At 36.1% G+C, this 18,049-nt stretch overlaps 1 protein-coding gene across 14 annotated transcripts in view; it reads right to left on the bottom strand.

Annotated features, from left to right (window-relative positions):
* LOC105479704 (lysocardiolipin acyltransferase 1) overlaps positions 1-18,049 on the bottom strand; it is a 232,971-nt gene that overhangs the window by 84,104 nt on the left and 130,818 nt on the right. For 12 of the 14 annotated variants that reach the window (XM_071076457.1, XM_011737855.3, XM_071076458.1 and 9 more), the window contains one exon: positions 5,701-5,847. The exons of 1 other annotated variant lie outside the window; for it this stretch is intronic. In XM_071076457.1, coding sequence (XP_070932558.1) covers positions 5,701-5,847 — 147 coding nt within the window. Of the gene's footprint in view, positions 1-5,700; positions 5,848-14,802; positions 14,925-18,049 lie in introns of those variants that run through there. One more of the 14 variants, XM_071076460.1, reaches the window with a different exon arrangement.

Here is an 18,049-nt window from a genome sequence, read left to right as displayed (position 1 = left end):
CTAAAGGGAAATAAATGAGGTAAGGAAAGAAGTACAGAATTTTTTTTTGATAAAAATAGCAGTTAGTTATTCTATAATGACTGAATACTGAGTCAAATGAGAAGATACAAACATTGCAGATGATCCATTATCAAGATCCCAGACCTACTTATGTAACCAGACCCAGGTTTGGCTATTTGCTGCTCGAAAGGCCAAGTTTAGTGGGAGGGAAAGAAGGTTTTAAACAGAGAGTCAGCAAACTGAGAAGATAGGGAACTAGTGTTCTAAAGTCCCATCTTAAGTTTTAAAATTTATCATAGTGTTTTCAAAAGGAAACTTGCTATGGGAAATGTGTGGATGGCACAGGGTCTGTGTGTCTTGTTCTGATGGCTATCTTGGGTAACTGGCCATCCAGAGGTCCACTTGGCATTATTTGACTTCAGCCTGGTGGTAGTGGACTAATCGTTCACAACTCCCCCTAAGTGGAAGGATTCCACAGGGCCTCCATGCCTGGTTTGTTTCAAAATTAGCCTCTGGAATTTCTAAGCAAGCATATAGTAGATAAGCATACATGGTGCAAGGAAGTGTCTAGTGTAAAAAGAAGGAAAACAGAGTTTCAAAGTACATTTCGAGGCTATATTCTAAGACTAAAGAAAAAAAATGTTAAAATGCATTTCAAAGCTGAGATGCTCGGTTATACTTACCAGAATTAAAAAAAATTATAAGAAAGGCATAAATAGATTTTTATACATTTTCTGAAATTCATATTCAAATATTTTAATTTCTTTAAAAGATTTCATAAAAGTCAACATTCTATGAAAATTAAAATGCTAATAAACTAAAATTTTTGTAAAACGATCCCTGTATAAGAAAATTGAAATATTAAAATATAAAATGCTAATAAAACAAAGACACTAACAAAATATAACGACCTAGACATCCAGAAGAAATAACTAGCAATCAAATATATCAGATCAACATTCTTTAAAACCCAATAATTTAAGCCTTCCATGTAAACTGAAATATCTGCCTTGCTCAGGCACAGAGTATGCTAATATTACTAACCCAAACCACTCCATAACGGAATGGGCACATGATTAGCACATCATGTACAAACATCTGAACATGGTTTGGCTGAATATAGTTACGGAGTCAAGTACATGTTCCAGTTGTTGGCAAAACCTTCTTTTTCCATTCCATGAGGTAACTTTACAAGTTCCAAGAAGAACCAAACCCATTATTCAGCAAATACATTTGGAAAAAGTAAAGTGTTCAGAAATTTGGCCTCAACTGCTGGGAGAGATCATGAAATACTTTCTGATGACAGCAGATGTTAGAACCCGCAATCCTCAGCTACATTCCGAAATTTATAAACTATTATTCCCAGTTACAAGAAAAATACCTATATTGACACAACTTTACTAGGAGTGAATTTGAGATCACTGAATCTTCAAAGTCTCCAAAAACCATAGATGCCTTCCATAACACTGAAATATTCAAAGAACACTCCTATAGAAGGTGTTACATCATTTCATGATAGAGGAATTGAGCCAGGCAAGTCAAAAGTAAAGCCCCTACACATGAAGAGTAGTAAGTTCCTCTCATATTCATTTGAAGATATCCTGGGCATGGGGCTACAAAACAATACTTATATTATAGACAGGTGACAGGACCTTAAACGGGATTCGGAATCCCAGAGACACCACAAAGATGAGTAGTAACTACCCTTTAGTTTGGTCTTTCAGTTTATAAAACTCTGGGGATTCTGAAAGCAAAACTGAACTGTTGTAGAATGTGAGTACAAGTATAAACAGCTCTAAAACAAATAGTCACAATGTGGGAAGGTAAAAATGATCAGAAATACAGAGAGATTAGAGATGCAGACTTTTCCATCTACCCCCTAGTTCATCTACCCATCCCCAGACTCCGTTATTGCTAGTAAGTGCACTAGCATCCCACTTTCTGACCACAGCCTGTCTTGTCACGTTTCTCCCTATAACTATCCCACTCCTGCACTCCTTCCACCCATGGGACTACTAGCAGCTGTTCTCAAACCAGCTAGGCACGTTCCCACCTCAGGATCTGTGCAGTTGCTGCTCCTCCCTTCACCCAGAATGCCTTTCGCCCTTACAGCTGCATGGTTTTCTGCTTTGTTCATTTAGTCCTTACCTAAATAGAAACTTAATAGAGAGGCTTTCCCTAACCATCCTGAATAAAACAGCACCCTACACTCCCTCTATGACTCTCTATCTCCTTATCCTGCCTTATTTTTCTGCATAGCACTTAGGACTGACATATTTTTATTAACTTATTAGTTTATCACCTGTCTTTCCTCATAGAAGGTAAAGTTCATGATAGTAGGGATAAAGATCCAGGCACTCATATACGAATTAAAAAGAATAAGTTGTATGTATATAGTAGGTGTTAAGTTATATGCAATAATATAATTGTTAGAATCTTTCCAAATCAGGGAAATGGAACCCAAAATCATCATATACTAATTGTGATGACTAATTTTATATGTCAACTTGAATAGGCCATGATACTCAGGTATCTCGTCAAATATTATTCTAGATGTTTCTGAGAAGGTGTTTTTTAGAAGAGACTAATATTTAAATTAGTAGACTGAGTACAGCAGATGACCCTCCACAATGGGAGTGGGCCCCATCAAATCAGGTGAATGAAGGTCTTAACAGAAAAAGACAGAGATGCCCTCCTCTCTTCAACAAGGAAGAAAGAATTCTGCCTCTAGACTGCCTTTGGCCTTGAATTTCAACTGCTTCCTGGGATCTCCACTCTGCCGCCCTACCCTATAGATCATGGACTTACCAAGCTTCCACAACTATAAGAGCCAATTCCTTAAAACAAATCTCAACCTCTTTCTATATATACACATCCTACTGGTTCTCCTTCTCTAGAGAACCCTAACTAATATGCCAATACAATATAGAACTCCCTAACTCAAGAATAAAGAATAAATATGGATGGGTGCACATATGTCTGCATGTGACCAAATGATTCAAAAGAAATTGACCAACATTAAAATAGTGTTCACTTATGGGCAGTGGGATTATAGCAAGTTTTGTGCACACTTCTATGTTTCCAAATTTTCCCTAATTAACATATATTGCTTCCATTAAAAAGTTATAACCAACAATAAAATATGAAGATAGAATATATGTAAAGTTAGATTTAAATGCACTAATTTAAATGTACATGCCAGCTAGATTCAGAACTTAAATTATAAAACAGTCCGACTGGGCTGAAAAATCCAGTTTAAGGTTAGTATGGTAGTAACTAAACACCTTTTAATTAACAGATACTTTTTCCAAACTGGAGATATTTTTAGCCTATTTTTAAAAATGATTTTTTTTTTTTACCAGCTGAATACAATTATCTGTATTATACTGTTAAAAAAATATTTAAAAGCTTCAGGATCAGTCTGTTTTTTCTCCTTGGCAAAGTCTAGCTTTAAAGGTAAATATCATTTGCATTTAAAATATATATGCAACTACATCATGTAATGGTGAGCACTCTGGACTCCAAAATTATGCAACTAGATGTAGAGTTCATCACCTATAAAAGGAAACCTGAGAACAAATATCGAATGAAAAAAGGTTTACATATACATTTTATGACTCTGAAGGTCTAATGTATGAACATATTAACACTAATGTAGCAGTAACATATGACCTTTCTTTCATTAGTTTTTGTTTACCAAATAACTTTCAAAGTTGACATTCTTTGGTGTATATTTTCGCATTCACAAATATAAATCTATCATTTCAGTAAATTGCTTTCTATACTCAAATAAAGCTGATATTTCAATATCGAAATTTAGGTATTATACATTCTAAATATTATAAAATTTAAATATGGCCACCTATCCCTTATAATTTCCTAATGATAATTTAGTTCTGGAAATCAACTTACAACTTACAAGAATATATTTTCAAGCTTCCACAAGCAGCCATTATTATCCTCAGTATTATCCTCTGTGATACAACCACTTTTAGAATCTCAACTGTAAAAATTCAAATATATACTACACAGTTGGCATATATTTTAGAGATCTGACTAGTATATAAAAAGTGCCACCGTTCATTTAGCTCAGTTCCATCTGCAATAGATGTGTCAAAGATCTCTTAATTGCTACCTACAGTAAATCCTAAAATACCTTAATTTCCCTTAACAATCTATTATGGCTCAGTCACCTATTCACTTGCTTAAATATGTATGTAATGTCTATTTTTCATCTTGAACTCTCTTTTGTAATGAGTTCCATAAATTATTATGTCCACAGTGTGAACAGTATGTTCATTTACCTGTTCTCCTCTCTTAAATTCTAAGGGTTGCCCTTCTTAGTCTATTACCCAAAATTTGAAAGTTCAGTTCATGTTCTACCTCTCCATACTACTTGAGATTTTAGATTTCAGTTCTCTCCTGCTTCAGCCTGTCTTCCCTTATACAGCAGAGCTGTAAGATCCACTGAATCCTTCTCAAATTCTGCTGTATTTTTCTTGAAGTTATCGGGACTATTAAAAGCAAATTTTGGTCTTTTGAGTCCAAAGATTCTACAGAAGTACTTTCTGTCTAAGCTATGCCCCCACCGCCACTCCTCCCAGTATCAACCAGAGCAGTTCTGCTTTTATCTATCATCTAACATCCTTGATAGACGGCTTCATCTGCAAAAATAATCCATGGTTTAAAAAGTGTGAAAACTATTGATTTAGTAAGGATGACAGACTGTTGAGTATTTTGTTTATAGTTTTTGTAAGACTTTCTTGAAATCCATTGGCAATTACTAGCCTATACGGTTTAAAATCTGGTAGCCAGGTGTGGTGGTAGTATCTGGTGTAGGCCCAAATACTATAGGCTTGAGCCCAGGAGTTCAAGGCTGCAGTGAACCATGATCATGCCACTGCACTCTAGCCGAGGTGACAGGCTCAAAGAAGAAGAAAAAAAAAAGTTTAATATTTAGGAAGGCAGAAAAGTTATAAACATGTCTTCCTGTGTCCTCGCTACAACTCAATGATGGCTGAGTTTTCTTGAAGAAGGGCAACGCTATTCCTGCTTGTAGCAAGGATAGGGCTTAAATATCAGGAGACAGGTAACCTGTTAATGTAAATCAACAATAACTGAAATTAGTTACTCTCAGATCTTTTTCTTATGAGGAAGAAGCTGAGGAGTAGGAAGGGTTTAATGGATAAATACCTTAGAAGAGGATAAGAGAATATAAACAACAGGTAGGGGAGGATAAACATTATCTAAAACATGATTTTAAAACTACGCTTACATAAGGATAAAAGCCTGATATTTTAAAATATATTCTGAGGCTTAAAATATAAAGTTCAAAGATGGCAAGTATGAATAATATGACCTCTTGGAGTTGCCTACTGTAAATTAAATGGGCTAGAAACCAAGAGTTCTGAGTCCTAACATGCTATTGATTAACTGAGTGACCTTAGGGATGAGCCATTAATTTTTTTGTTTTGATTTGTTTTGTTTTGAGATGAAGTCTCGCTATGTAGCTCAGGCTGGTCTCAAACTCCTGGATTCAATCCATCTTCCAGTCTCAGCCTCCTGAGTAGCTAGGATTCCAGGCATGGACCACCACACCTGGAAGAGCCCTTATTCTTATTGGTGTTCAGTTACTTCTTCTGAGAAATGAGAAGTTTAGACTACATGATTTCTAACTGTGCCAAACCCAGGCTACCTTACCTGTGAGATCAGTCCCTTCTGGGAATATGAGGAGTTGAAGTGGTTCGTGAATATCACAAAAGTAATCAATCATGTCTTCAAAATGGCTCTTGTCATCCTTCCATTTCCTATGAATGAAGATATAGGCAGCAGCCTGCATGGCCCAACCTAGAATCAATTTAACAAGTATTTACCTATAATTTTATTGCCAATATCCACATATTATTGAATACAATATTTCAGTTTTCTGGTTTTACTATAAATTATTTATTATCATAAATGCTTCATGATATACCATAAATTCAGCACTGATCTTGGCTTAAATAACTAACATATATATATGAGAAGATCCTAAAAGAGATTTGGTAATCATGAGGTTTGCAAAATTCTCAAAATTATCTTTTCAAGCGAAAACTAGCTATTAAAATATTAAGGAAAGAATTTTTCCTTAGTATTTATCACTAACTTATCCAAAATTTTAACAATCCTAGCTAAACAGATATTTTAACCAAGATACCTACAGGAGATAAAAGAATATGTGCTGACAGCTTACAGAGCAGTAAGCAAAAGACTGTTGTCAAGTGTATAAGCATTCTCTTTAATATTTCCCTTCTGATACTACTCGTCTCTAAATCCAACTGCTATTTTCAATGTTAGCCAGTTTCTATTGCATTGAAAAGAAAAGGGAAATTGTGTAATGGTACTAAACACACTAATCAGAGTGTACACTGTGACTACATTCCTTTTCTCTAGGGCAAATCACTCTTGCTCTTTGAAGAGGGAGTCCTAGATGTGCCATGTTTAGATGACCAGCCATCTCCCCCTGGCCACAATGACCAGAATTACTATGGTAGATACCTAACTGAGGCAGCCAATCCAATAGTCTGTCCAATAGCCCACAAAGCATGAAGAGCTTGGGCAAACACAGTAAATACCTAGGCCAACTAAATGTTCCCCCTCAGAAATTTCACCGAGGACCACAGAGAAAACAGACAAGTTGGTAGCACACAGTCAAATGGACAGACCAAAGAGCAGAGGGGCTGAGGCAGGATAAAAACAGCATACAAGAGGCCACGTGCAGTGGCTCATGCCTGTAATCCCAGCACTTTGGGAGGCCGAGGCAGGCAGATCACCTAAGGTCAGGAGTTCAAGACCAGCCTGGCCAACATGGTGAAACCCTATCTCTACTAAAAATACAAAAAATTAGCCAGGCGTGGTGGCAGGTGCCTGTAATCCCAGCTACTCAGGAGGCTGAGGCAGGAGAATCACTTGAACCCAGGAGGCAGAGATTGCAGTGAGCTGAGATTGCACCATTGCATTCTAGCCTGGGCAACAAGAGTGAAACTCCATCTCAAAAAGAATAAATAAAAGCATGCAAGAGTGAAGGGCAAAAGCTCCAGATGAGCCAAGCCCCCTAAAGCTGACTATGATTCATAACAAAAGACAGTTTTAATCTCCGCAAGTCCTGGCCAGTCTACAGATCCACCTCTTGGATATCCCTGAGAATCCACCTCTCTTCCTGCTATGCAGGAATAGAGGAATAATAAACTCTCATTATTTCAGCTGGTGGTTCCTTGCAAGCAAAGAACGCAACTAAGACAACAGCTATCATCATTTGGTAAATACAGCAGTACCCTGAGAATACATAAAAATAATGTATTTAACAGTGATTAAATACACACATAGCCGGGCATGGTGGCTCATGCCTGTAATCCCAGCACTTTGAGAGGCCGAGGCGATGGATTACCTGAGAGACCAGCCTGGCCAACATGGTGAAACCCCATCTCTACAAAAATACAAAAATTAGCCAGGCATGGTGGCGGCTGCCTGGAATTCCAGCTACTCGGGAGGCTGAGTGGGGAGAACTGCTTGAACCTGGGAGGCAGAGGTTGCAGTGAGCTGAGATCGCACCATTGCACTCCAGCCACACAACAACGTAGTTGGGCAATGGAGCAAGACTCCACGTCAAAATAAAAAATACACATACACACACACACACATACACACACCACGCTTTATTTGGTTTGGGTAAGTCCAAACTAGAATACTGTATTTTACATATATAAATAAGCATGTATTAAAAAGTTCACTTCAGTGTATAGGTCTTGCTGATAAGCATTCAGTTACTAGTCACTATAATGTCAGTCTCATCCACCAATATTGGACATGACCCCACACTGCCTGCTCCGACACATCTGTCCTTCATTGAGGACACTTAGGCCCACAGAGCAGTGTGTGTAAGCAGTACAGCTCTGGAGTTAAACCACCACAAGCCAGCTGTTCACCCTTCAGACCCAAATATAAAATGAGCACAATGTAACACTATTTACCTGAGGGGGATTGATGTGAGAAACAAATAAGATTATTTAGCACAGAGTGTTCAACAGGTAGGCACTATTGTTATAATTAACAAGTTACAATAATATCAAGAATATAGCATCAGGGATTGTAAAATGTAACAAAAGAGCTCCTATTCACAACAGCAAAACCAAAATGTGCAGAAATAAACCTAATTACCTTGCAAGAGTCACATGAAAACAATTACTTAACTAGAAAGAGATGGAGAGAGTACACAATGTTTTTGAACTCAACCAGTGATGCCAATGATCTCCAGTGAAAATTTCAATAGCATGAGGGTGTGTGAGAATTTGGCTATTTGACAAAGCCAAAAACTAAATAAAGCTACAGATTATCTATAATAATAAAAAGGTGAGAATATTCAAGATAACTTTGCAATAGAATAATAAGCAGGAAAGACATGAACCATTAAACAAGTGTATTATGAAGCAACAATGATTAAATCAAAAGTATACCTGCAAAAATAGGTGAATGGAAAAGAATGCAAGACTTAGATAAAAGTCCTTGAATATGTTAAGGATTTGGTACATAATAATGACAGAATTTCAGATGAGTGGGTAATGACTGAGTTGGTGTTTTTTAAACATTTTTATAGAGGTATAACTTACAGTGAAGTGTTCAAACAGTAAGTATATATAGGTATAGAGCTTAATAAATTGTCACATATACATATATGCCTGGCTGTCACCCAGTTAAGATACTGAACATTTCTAAAATCCTCAGATGCTCCCATGTGTCCCATTCCCAGTCAAACCTTCCCCTCCCAAAAGAAAACCACTACTCCAACTTCTAACACCATAAATCATATAAGTAGAATCACACAGTATATATTCTTATGTATTTTGCTTCTTATGCTCAATAATTTTGTCGATGAGATTCATCTATGTTGTTGTGTGGCAGCATTTTCTTCCTTGCAATGCCAGTATTGATATAATTGCTGGTGTCAATTATATAAATATGCCACTGTAGACCAATATACAGTTTATGCTTTTTATGAAGATTCCTTGTCTATTAGGAATAAAGCTAATACAGATAATCTTGTACCTGTCTTTTGTTGAACATGAGCACCCAATTATGTTGAGTAGATAACCAGCAGTGAAACTGCTGCCTCATAGGGTTTGTGTCTGTTCAGCTTCAGTAGATAGCACCAGTTCTTCAAAGTGATTATACCAATTGACACTCCCACCGGAAATGTTCCAACTGCTCTATCTATATTTTCCCCAACACTTAATCTTAGGAGTTCTTCTCATTTTAGCCATTAGAATTCACGTGTAATAGTTCTGATTCACATTTCCTGTATAATAATGCTGAACACCGGTTTTTGTTGGTTTGTTTTTTGTTTTTTGTTTTTTTTTTGGAGACGGAGTCTCGCTCTGTCGCCCAGGCTGGAGTGCAGTGGTGTGATCTTGGCTAACTGCAACCTCCGTCTCCTGGGTTCAAGCAATTCTCCTGCCCCAGCCTCCCGAGTAGCTGGGACTACAGGCACCCGCCACCATGCCCGGCTAATTTTTGTATTTTTAGTAGAGACGGGGTTTTTGCCATGTTGGCCAGGCTAGTCTCAAACTCCTGACCTCAGGTGATCCAACTCCTGGCCTCAGGTGATCCAGCCACCTCGGCCTCCCTAAGTGCTGGGATTACAGGCGTGAGCCACCACGCCTGGCCAACTGAGCACCTTTTCATATTCAAATTAGTAATTCAGATTTCTTCATTGTAAAGTACCGCTTCCAAACCTTTTTTTTTTTTTTTTTTAATTGATTTGTCTGTCTTTTTCTTAGTTTTTGGGATACGAAGTCCATCAGCTATAAACACAGACACACACATACACATATACAGAATATAAACATGTAATCTTCTCCACGTACTTGGTGTTTTCTGTGTCCTGCTTAAGGAATCTTTGCCTATCCCAAACTCATTAGGACATTATTCATGTGTTCTTCTATTAGCTTTACTGTTTTAACTTTCACGAGTTTATGCATGATCCATTTCAAATGAATTTTTGTGGATTATGTGAAGCAGAGGTTAAAACTCTTTGTTTTCTGAATGGACATTCAATTGACCAGTGGCAATTATTTAAAAGGCCAAGAGATTATTAATTTAAATAAAACATTTTAAAAGCATTATAAAAGAAATACATGTACTGTAAAAAAAAAAAAAAAGTCAAATAATACAAATGTAAGTAGACTAAAACATAAAAATACTCCTTTATCACTACTTCCCTCAATTGTACTCTACCAGTCATAATCTCTTATTTGTAATCATGATTAAAAATTTGATGTGGGCAGGGCACAGTGGCTCACGCCTGTAATCCCAGCACTTTGGGAGGCCAAGGCGGGTGGATCACCTGAGGTCAGGAGTTCGAGACCAGCCTGGCCAACATGGTAAAACCCTGTTTCTACTAAAAATATAAAAATTAGCCAGATGTGATAGTGCACGCCTGTAATCCCAGTTTCTCGGGAGGCTGAGGCAGGAGAATTGCTTGAACCTGGGAGGCAGAGGTTACAGTGAGGCGAGATTGTGCCATGGCACTCCAGCCTGGGTGACAAAAGTGAAACTTCATCTCAAAAAAAAAAAAAAAAATTTGATGTGAATTTTTCCACTCCTTGAGAATTTGTTACATATATGATTGGTGCTTTTAAAAAACATGTTAGTTCCAGTTAAGACTGGTTGTAAACACACATACACAGGATCACACCTTCTACACTTTCCTACAATGTGTTTATTTCATTGACCATGTCTAAAACATAGGGAACTACTTCATTTGATAAATAACTGCATTGTATTCTCTAGTAGCAATTCTCAAACCAGTTTTCTCTTTTTAATTTTCCAAACTTGTATGAACTGAGTTTTGTGAAATTCAATGAGTTAGTAGAAAAATAATCTCACACATGGATGTGGTAACAATGTCACATTATTATAAGCGTTTCTAGGCCGAGCACGGTGGCTCACGCCTGTAATCCCAGCACTTTGTGAGGCCGAGGCAGGCGGATCACGTGAGGTTGGGAGTTTGAGACCAGCCTGACCAACATGGAGAAACCTCGTCTCTACTAAAAATACAAAATTAGCCGGGCATGGTAGGGCATGCCTGTAATCCCAGCTATTCAGGAGGCTGAGGCAGGAGATCGCTTGAACCCAGGAGGTGGAAGTTGCAGTGAGCCAAGATCGGGCCACTGCACTCCAGCCTGGCCAACAAGAGCAAAACTCTGTCTCAAAAAAAAAAAGAGTTTCTAAATACTTACTCTAACTTACTCTGTTTCTATTCTTATCTTACTGTGGAATTTAACAGTTTGCTGACTGGTATTGTTATACAAATCATACTTCAATAGCACTGCTCTATGGTAGAGATACACCCTGATTGTCTAGTACCCTGTTATCATTCAGGCTACATCCTGAGAATTTCTTCTCTTTATGATAAAAGTTTATGCTGTTCACATTTATTGGGATAATTATTTCTTTTCCTGATATCTCATTTTATGTTTCCTGTTTGTTATACTCCCTTGCAGTTTTTTGCTCCCCCTACCCTGGTCCATTTTTCTCCCATTTTCTGTCTTAATTGAAATTAATTTCCTTTGTTCCCTCCCTGTGTTCTCTAATGTGGAAAGGAGCAAGCTATAGCCCATGGACCAAATCTACTCTGCTGCCTGACTTTGTATATATGGCCCACAAGAAGAATGTTTTGTGATGTGAAAAAATTACATGAAATTAAAATTTCAGTGTTTATTTATAAATAAGGTTTTATTGGCACTCAGCCATACCCATCTGTTTATGTATACTGCCTGTGGCTGCTTCAGTATTACAATGACAGAGGAAATAGGTACAAGAGAGATAGTATGGACCACAACCTAAAATATTACCTAGTCCCTTACAAAATAGTCCCTTGTTGACCCCTATAGTAGTGGTTTGGAAATTGTATACCCCGTTTTCTTCTTTTAGAATTCGCCCTTAAAATATTTTCACCCTTCTATTTTTGACAAATGCATTTAAACATCTAAGTCTATCAACATTGGGTTAATAAATAATAACCCCCGAACAAAAAAGCATGCCCTCAATTCTATCACTAATTAGAGTTTAGTTTAAATTTAAATTTCTTAAAATAGTAATAATATTAAAAAGGATATGCTTTCCTCTTGCCTTTCTTATAAGATTTGTAGAAATCACCCAACAGCTGCAAAAAATACTATTTTACTGCAACAGCAATTATATAATAATTACTGTAAGTATTATTACAACTAACACATTCCTTAAACTTGACAGAAACATTTATTATTATTTAGATTTGACCATAAGTTTGCTGGCTTCTTTGCTCATCATTTCTTCTTGTTGCCTATGTCTTTCTATTAGTTCTCCTCAAAATAATTTATTTTAAAAAATGTCTGAGTCTTTGCATTCCTGAAATGTATTTGTTTTATTCTCAATTTTAGAGGCTAGTTTGGCTAAAAACAGAATTTTGCAGTTCCAAATCATTTTCTCCTCAGAATATCAAAGCAATTTTCTGTAGTTTTCTATCATTGAATATGGCTAGTAAGAAATCTAGCTATACAAATTTGTACAGATAGCTAAGTTTTCCTAATTGGGTAATTTATTTCTTTCTTCTGGAAGCTTTTATAATTTTCTCTTCATTAAAAGAAATTTAATGAATTCCTTTTATATAAATTTATTAGAGTTAGTCTAGGTATGGAACTTTTTTCATTAATTCTGCCCTGCAGTTGGTAAACTCTTCTAATATTTGAGTCTTTCTTTAATATAGAAAACATTCCTTCCATTTAAGAAGATACATTTTTTTATCTTCATCCTCTCATATTTTCACCTGGAAATTCTGGAAATTCTGTTAGATGTTAAAACTTCTGGATCTCTCCTCTCACACTTTTCATTTCTTTGCCATTTGACAACTTTAAGGATAATCCCTTGGCTTGATCATCTAACTAATTTGTCAGCTAGCTATACCTGTTCTACTAATTTAGTTTATTTCAAAAATCATACTCTTAATCTTCAAGATTTGCAAGGTCTTTTTCATAGCAGCTATTTTTAGGAACAAATTGTGTAATTATAATAAAAAGGTTTACTGTGTGCTTACTACATGTCTAATATTGTTCTGAGCATTTTTCGCTAATTCAATTAATTCTCAAGACAACCTTATGAAATAAGTAAAATTATTATCCCTATTTTATGAATGAGGAAACTGAGAGACATTGAGGGCTAAAGACATGGTAAGTGGTAAAACCAGATTTTAAACACAGGCAGTCTGACACTAAACTTGATGTTTTTAAATCACTGTACTAAACAGCCTCTCTGCATAGATACTTCAACTTTCCACAGGTATTAATTACACATAGTTTAAATTCTCCTCAGATAATTATTTATTCATCAGAGATTAGATTTTCCAGTTTTTAGTACTAGATACTGTTTAACATTTTCCTTGAATGTTTACTAATTCTGCAGAGTCTCATACTTGTAAAGGATGTTCTAGACTGAACAATACTGACAGATCGAATGTATTTCTGCATTCCAAGTGAGAAAACCTCTTGCTCCCCATGTGGGATGGAAGTGGTAGCAATATCCATGAGGTTTTGCTATAAAACTTTTCTAATATTTTGTTCTATCTTCTAGAAACTCCAAGCCAATATTTCTAAATATTTTTTACTTCCTTTAGCTTAAATGTTTTTCTCTTTTTTTCCCCATAAAAAAAAAAATCACAGGAATACCTGGCAAGGGTTTTGTTTTTTTCCCATTTCATTGTCATCAGTGCAAATTTTATCCACGTTTAAAGTGTTTCTCAGATTTTTCTTAATGTTGAGATCCTCAAAAATCACATTTTAATGACATTTATTTCATATTTCTATGAGCTTATGATAGTGCAACCTGTATCGTTAAAATTAGTATATATAATTTGTCTTTTTCATACTTTTCCACTGCGGGATATTCTGTCTTTAACCTGAATTTCTCAGACGAGGGCTGGGAGTCTGGCAGGTTTATAAAGATAGAATCTGTATATCCTGGCATAGCTCCACTACCGCTATCTTCTTTCTAAAACCTCATTTATGTTATCAGCATTGCCTTCTCAAAGCAGTTGTAAGTAATCCCTGGGCATACTCTATTGTCCAAACCTAGCTCATCATTTTAGAACACAGTTTTGACTTACATTCCCTTTTACCAAGTTTTAGAGTTGCCTAGGGAGGGAAAAAAATAACTATTTACTTGAATGTGTATTTTGGCATTATGCATTCTTAATAAAAAGTAAGGCTTTTTACAACTTTTTTTTTTCATTTCAGTGTAGATGAATATAATTTAGGGAGTAACGAAAACATCAGCACTACTCACCAATGCTCTAATAACTGAATCTCAACAATAGGGTAAAATTTATCACTGTTGTACTCATAGTAACTCAATATGGCATCTACTATGGCACTATGAATACGACACCAGAAACAAAAAGCAAGGCAGAAGAAAGATAGACAACTGCTCCTTCAACATTATTTTCAATCCTGAATAAAGGATGTGGATGCAACCAAGGAAATGCTACCCATAGTCCTCTATTAAATGAGAATGAACAATAGGAACAGATGCAAATTTTATACAAACTTTTATCACAAAGATCATAAGAAAATACTGTATTTACTGAGTGTGGATCTGTCCATAATAATAGTAGTTATACAAATAAATCAGGGAATTAAGTAACAAGTAGTTATACTTTTCAGAATTTCAACTTTTATTAGGGTGCTAAATGCTGGATAGACAAAGTTAGGGAAGATCTATCTTTTCTGAACTCACATTACAAACTGAGTAATGCTCTCCACATCCCTCTTCTAAGATGATTAATTTCCACGAAGGCTTTTAAAAACTCTGATGAGAGGTAATTTTATGACCTTTTTGCAGCAATAATCCTGTTGTAGTATGCCTGTATCGTTAGGTTTCAAATGTGACTGTGCTGAAAATACAAGATAGAAATCAAAGTATAAAATATGAGCAAGTAATAATTACATAATATTCTAACAAACTTAATTCTAAATATAATTTCAAACTTGAAACACCAAAAAGTGGAGAAAAATGGAGAAACCACTTGTACTACAAATTTCACTAGACTCCACAAACATAATCATATATACATGCAGACAGTAAAAATTCTTGCTTGACACTGAGGCTTCTTGGTTGTGATTACAATTTTGGGGTTCATGTTAACATGAGAGAGACCAAACTAATCTTTCATATTATATGAGATTGGAAATTTGACCAATTTTCTTAATGAGTTATTGTCTGAGATATTTCTTCCTGTTGCAAAACTGATTCCTAAGTACATTGCTAGCTGTGCACACTGAGAGGACCTATAATCAAAGACATCCCAGTAGCGATTAACATATGGTAGGCAGAATAATCATCCCCCAAAAGATGTCCACATCTTAATTCCTGGAACTGTGAATGCACCGTGTTATACGGCAAAGGAGAATTAAGAGTGCTAATCAGATGAATTTAACGTAGTGAGATTAGCCTAGATTACTCTGGTGGGCTCAGTGTAATCATAAGTGTCATTAAAGGTGGGAGAGAAACCCCATAAATATATATATACTTACTATGTACCTATGAAAATCAAAAATAATTTTTTTTAAGTGGAAGAGGGAGGCACAAGATGACTTAGTACTGATGTGAGAAGGACTCAACCAGCCAATGCTGGCTTTGAAGACAGAAGAAGCAGCCACAAGCCAAGGAATGTAGGCATCCATTAGAAGCTAGAAAAGGCTAGGAAACAGATCCCATACCAATCCTACAGAAAGAAACCAGTCCTGCCAATGCCTTGATTTCAGCCCAGCAGAACCCACATCAAACCTCTAAAACTGTTATATAATAAATTTGTGTCCTTTAAACCACTCTATATTTGTAGTATAAGCAGCAATAGGAAACTAATAAAGAGCATAGTAAGTGCCTAGATTTTAGTTTCTCACATCATTCTTCAAAAAAAGGGATCTAGGGCTCCTTAGAGAAATGCTGAGTCTAGGGATGGGGCAAGGAAGAATACAAGATGAACCTGGAGAATTTAAAGTGCCAAAAAATAAGTGGTTAAAAGAAAAAAGATGGCAGTATGTCAAAAGGACACAAGAGCCAACCTTCAGGAACTCCCAGGCTGGGCGCAGTGGCTCATGCCTATAATCTCAGCACTTTGGGAAGCCAAGGCAGGAGGACGGCTTGAGCCCAGGAGTTCAAGACCAACCTGGGCAACATAGCGAGACCCCCCACTTCTCTACAAAAAAAAAAAAAAAGTTGTTTTTTAAAATTTATTTTAAATTAGCCAGGCAAGGTGGCATGTACCTATAGTCCCAGCTATTAAGGAGGCTGAGGCAGAAGGATTGCTTGAGCCCAGGAGGTCAAGGATGCAGTGAGCTGTGAACGCACCACCACACACCAGCCTGGATGACAGAGCAAGACCTTGTCTCAAGAAAAGAAAACTCCCAATGGCCAAAGCTAGCCATTACTTTCAGTGGCAAAATAATGATAGTACCGGATTATAATCTAAAAAATAAAATAAATATGAATGAGTCCATACTGATATAATTAAATTACTAATTAAATAAATGGGGAGTAGGGGCAAATTTTTTCCACAGAGGTATGAATAATATATATAAATACTCTACGCTCCAGGAGGTGGAGCTTCATTCCTTTCCTCCAACAGCCAGCCTTTGAGTGTGGGCTGTGCTTAGTGGATAGAGTATGTAAATGTAAAGGGGAAAACAGCATCTTTGCAGTAGAAAAACCTGACAGATACCACCTAACTAAGTGATTAAGATTAACATCACCAGTGATAAGTCAGGCTGATATCATGAATCTCTCTGATACGAGAAGGGTACTTCACCTCTGCAGTATTCTACCCCCAAGCCTACAGCTCTAGTCTAATCATGAGAAAACATCAGAAAAACCCAAACTGAGGAACATTCTACAAAATGTCCAACCAGTACTTTTCAAAGGCACCATGAAAAGCAAGAAAATACTATCACAAAATGAAGAAAGACTACGGAGATACAATGACTAGAAGCAAGATAGTATTCTCAATTGGATCCTAGAACCACAAAAGGACATTAGTGGAAAAATTGGTGAAGTCTGAATAAAGTCCATTGTTAATAGTATTGTATCAAAATTAACCTCTTGTTTTGACAGATATACCACATAACATCAGAGAAGCTGGGTGAAAAAGATAGGAAAATTCTCTGTACTGTTCTTACAAATTTTCAATAAATCTAAAATGATTCCATATAAAAAGTTTACTTTAGAACATCTATTTGTTGATGCAAACTTCTGTTTGACTAAAAAAATACACAAATAATGGCCATTTTCCATTCAAAATCAAGACCTAAATAATCTTATTTGGAATTTGCTTACTATACCATATTACTTGGTTGTAATAATTGAAGATTATCAGTAACAGCATTTCTAAAGATATAGTTTTGACATTATTTTCATTGTGGAAGAATATTTTTAATTCTTGGCTACATAATATGTCCCTGCCTGGTATTCATTACACAGCAGTGTAACACTCAGAAACATCTGACTTCAAGCATAAGGAAAATATTTTCTGTAAGATTTGTTATAAGAAATAAATGGGGAAAAGCCATATATTTTCAATGACATATATAATAAATACAACAGCTAATTCATTTTCCCCCCAGGTCTTACAATGTTGCCTTTCTCTTTTAAAATACCTGCACAATTTACAGATACTCAGCCACAAGACAAAGAACAACAAAGAAGGCACTGGAGTCAAATTATCTATTAAAGTTACCAACTTTGAGATACAGTTGGGTTCATCTTGCATATCTTTTCTATTATTATTGCAAACTGCCGTTTCAAAGTTGGTTTAAAACTGATTATTATATGATTTATTTCATTTGTGTTTTTCCACCAAATACAAAGTAGATTCAAAACCCTAAATCTCTCTCCAATTCTGTATTTCTTTCTACTGAAGTTACCGTTATAAAAGCATGTCTTTCAGATAATTTTAGAATGTAATTATTAATTTAAGCAAAGGAATTCC

The sequence above is a fragment of the Macaca nemestrina genome, chromosome 13 (genome assembly GCF_043159975.1).
Source record: "Macaca nemestrina isolate mMacNem1 chromosome 13, mMacNem.hap1, whole genome shotgun sequence".
Taxonomy (NCBI): Eukaryota; Metazoa; Chordata; class Mammalia; order Primates; family Cercopithecidae; genus Macaca; species Macaca nemestrina.
The sequence above is the reverse complement of the archived record's forward strand: the minus strand, read 5'-3'. Positions and strand labels throughout refer to the sequence as shown.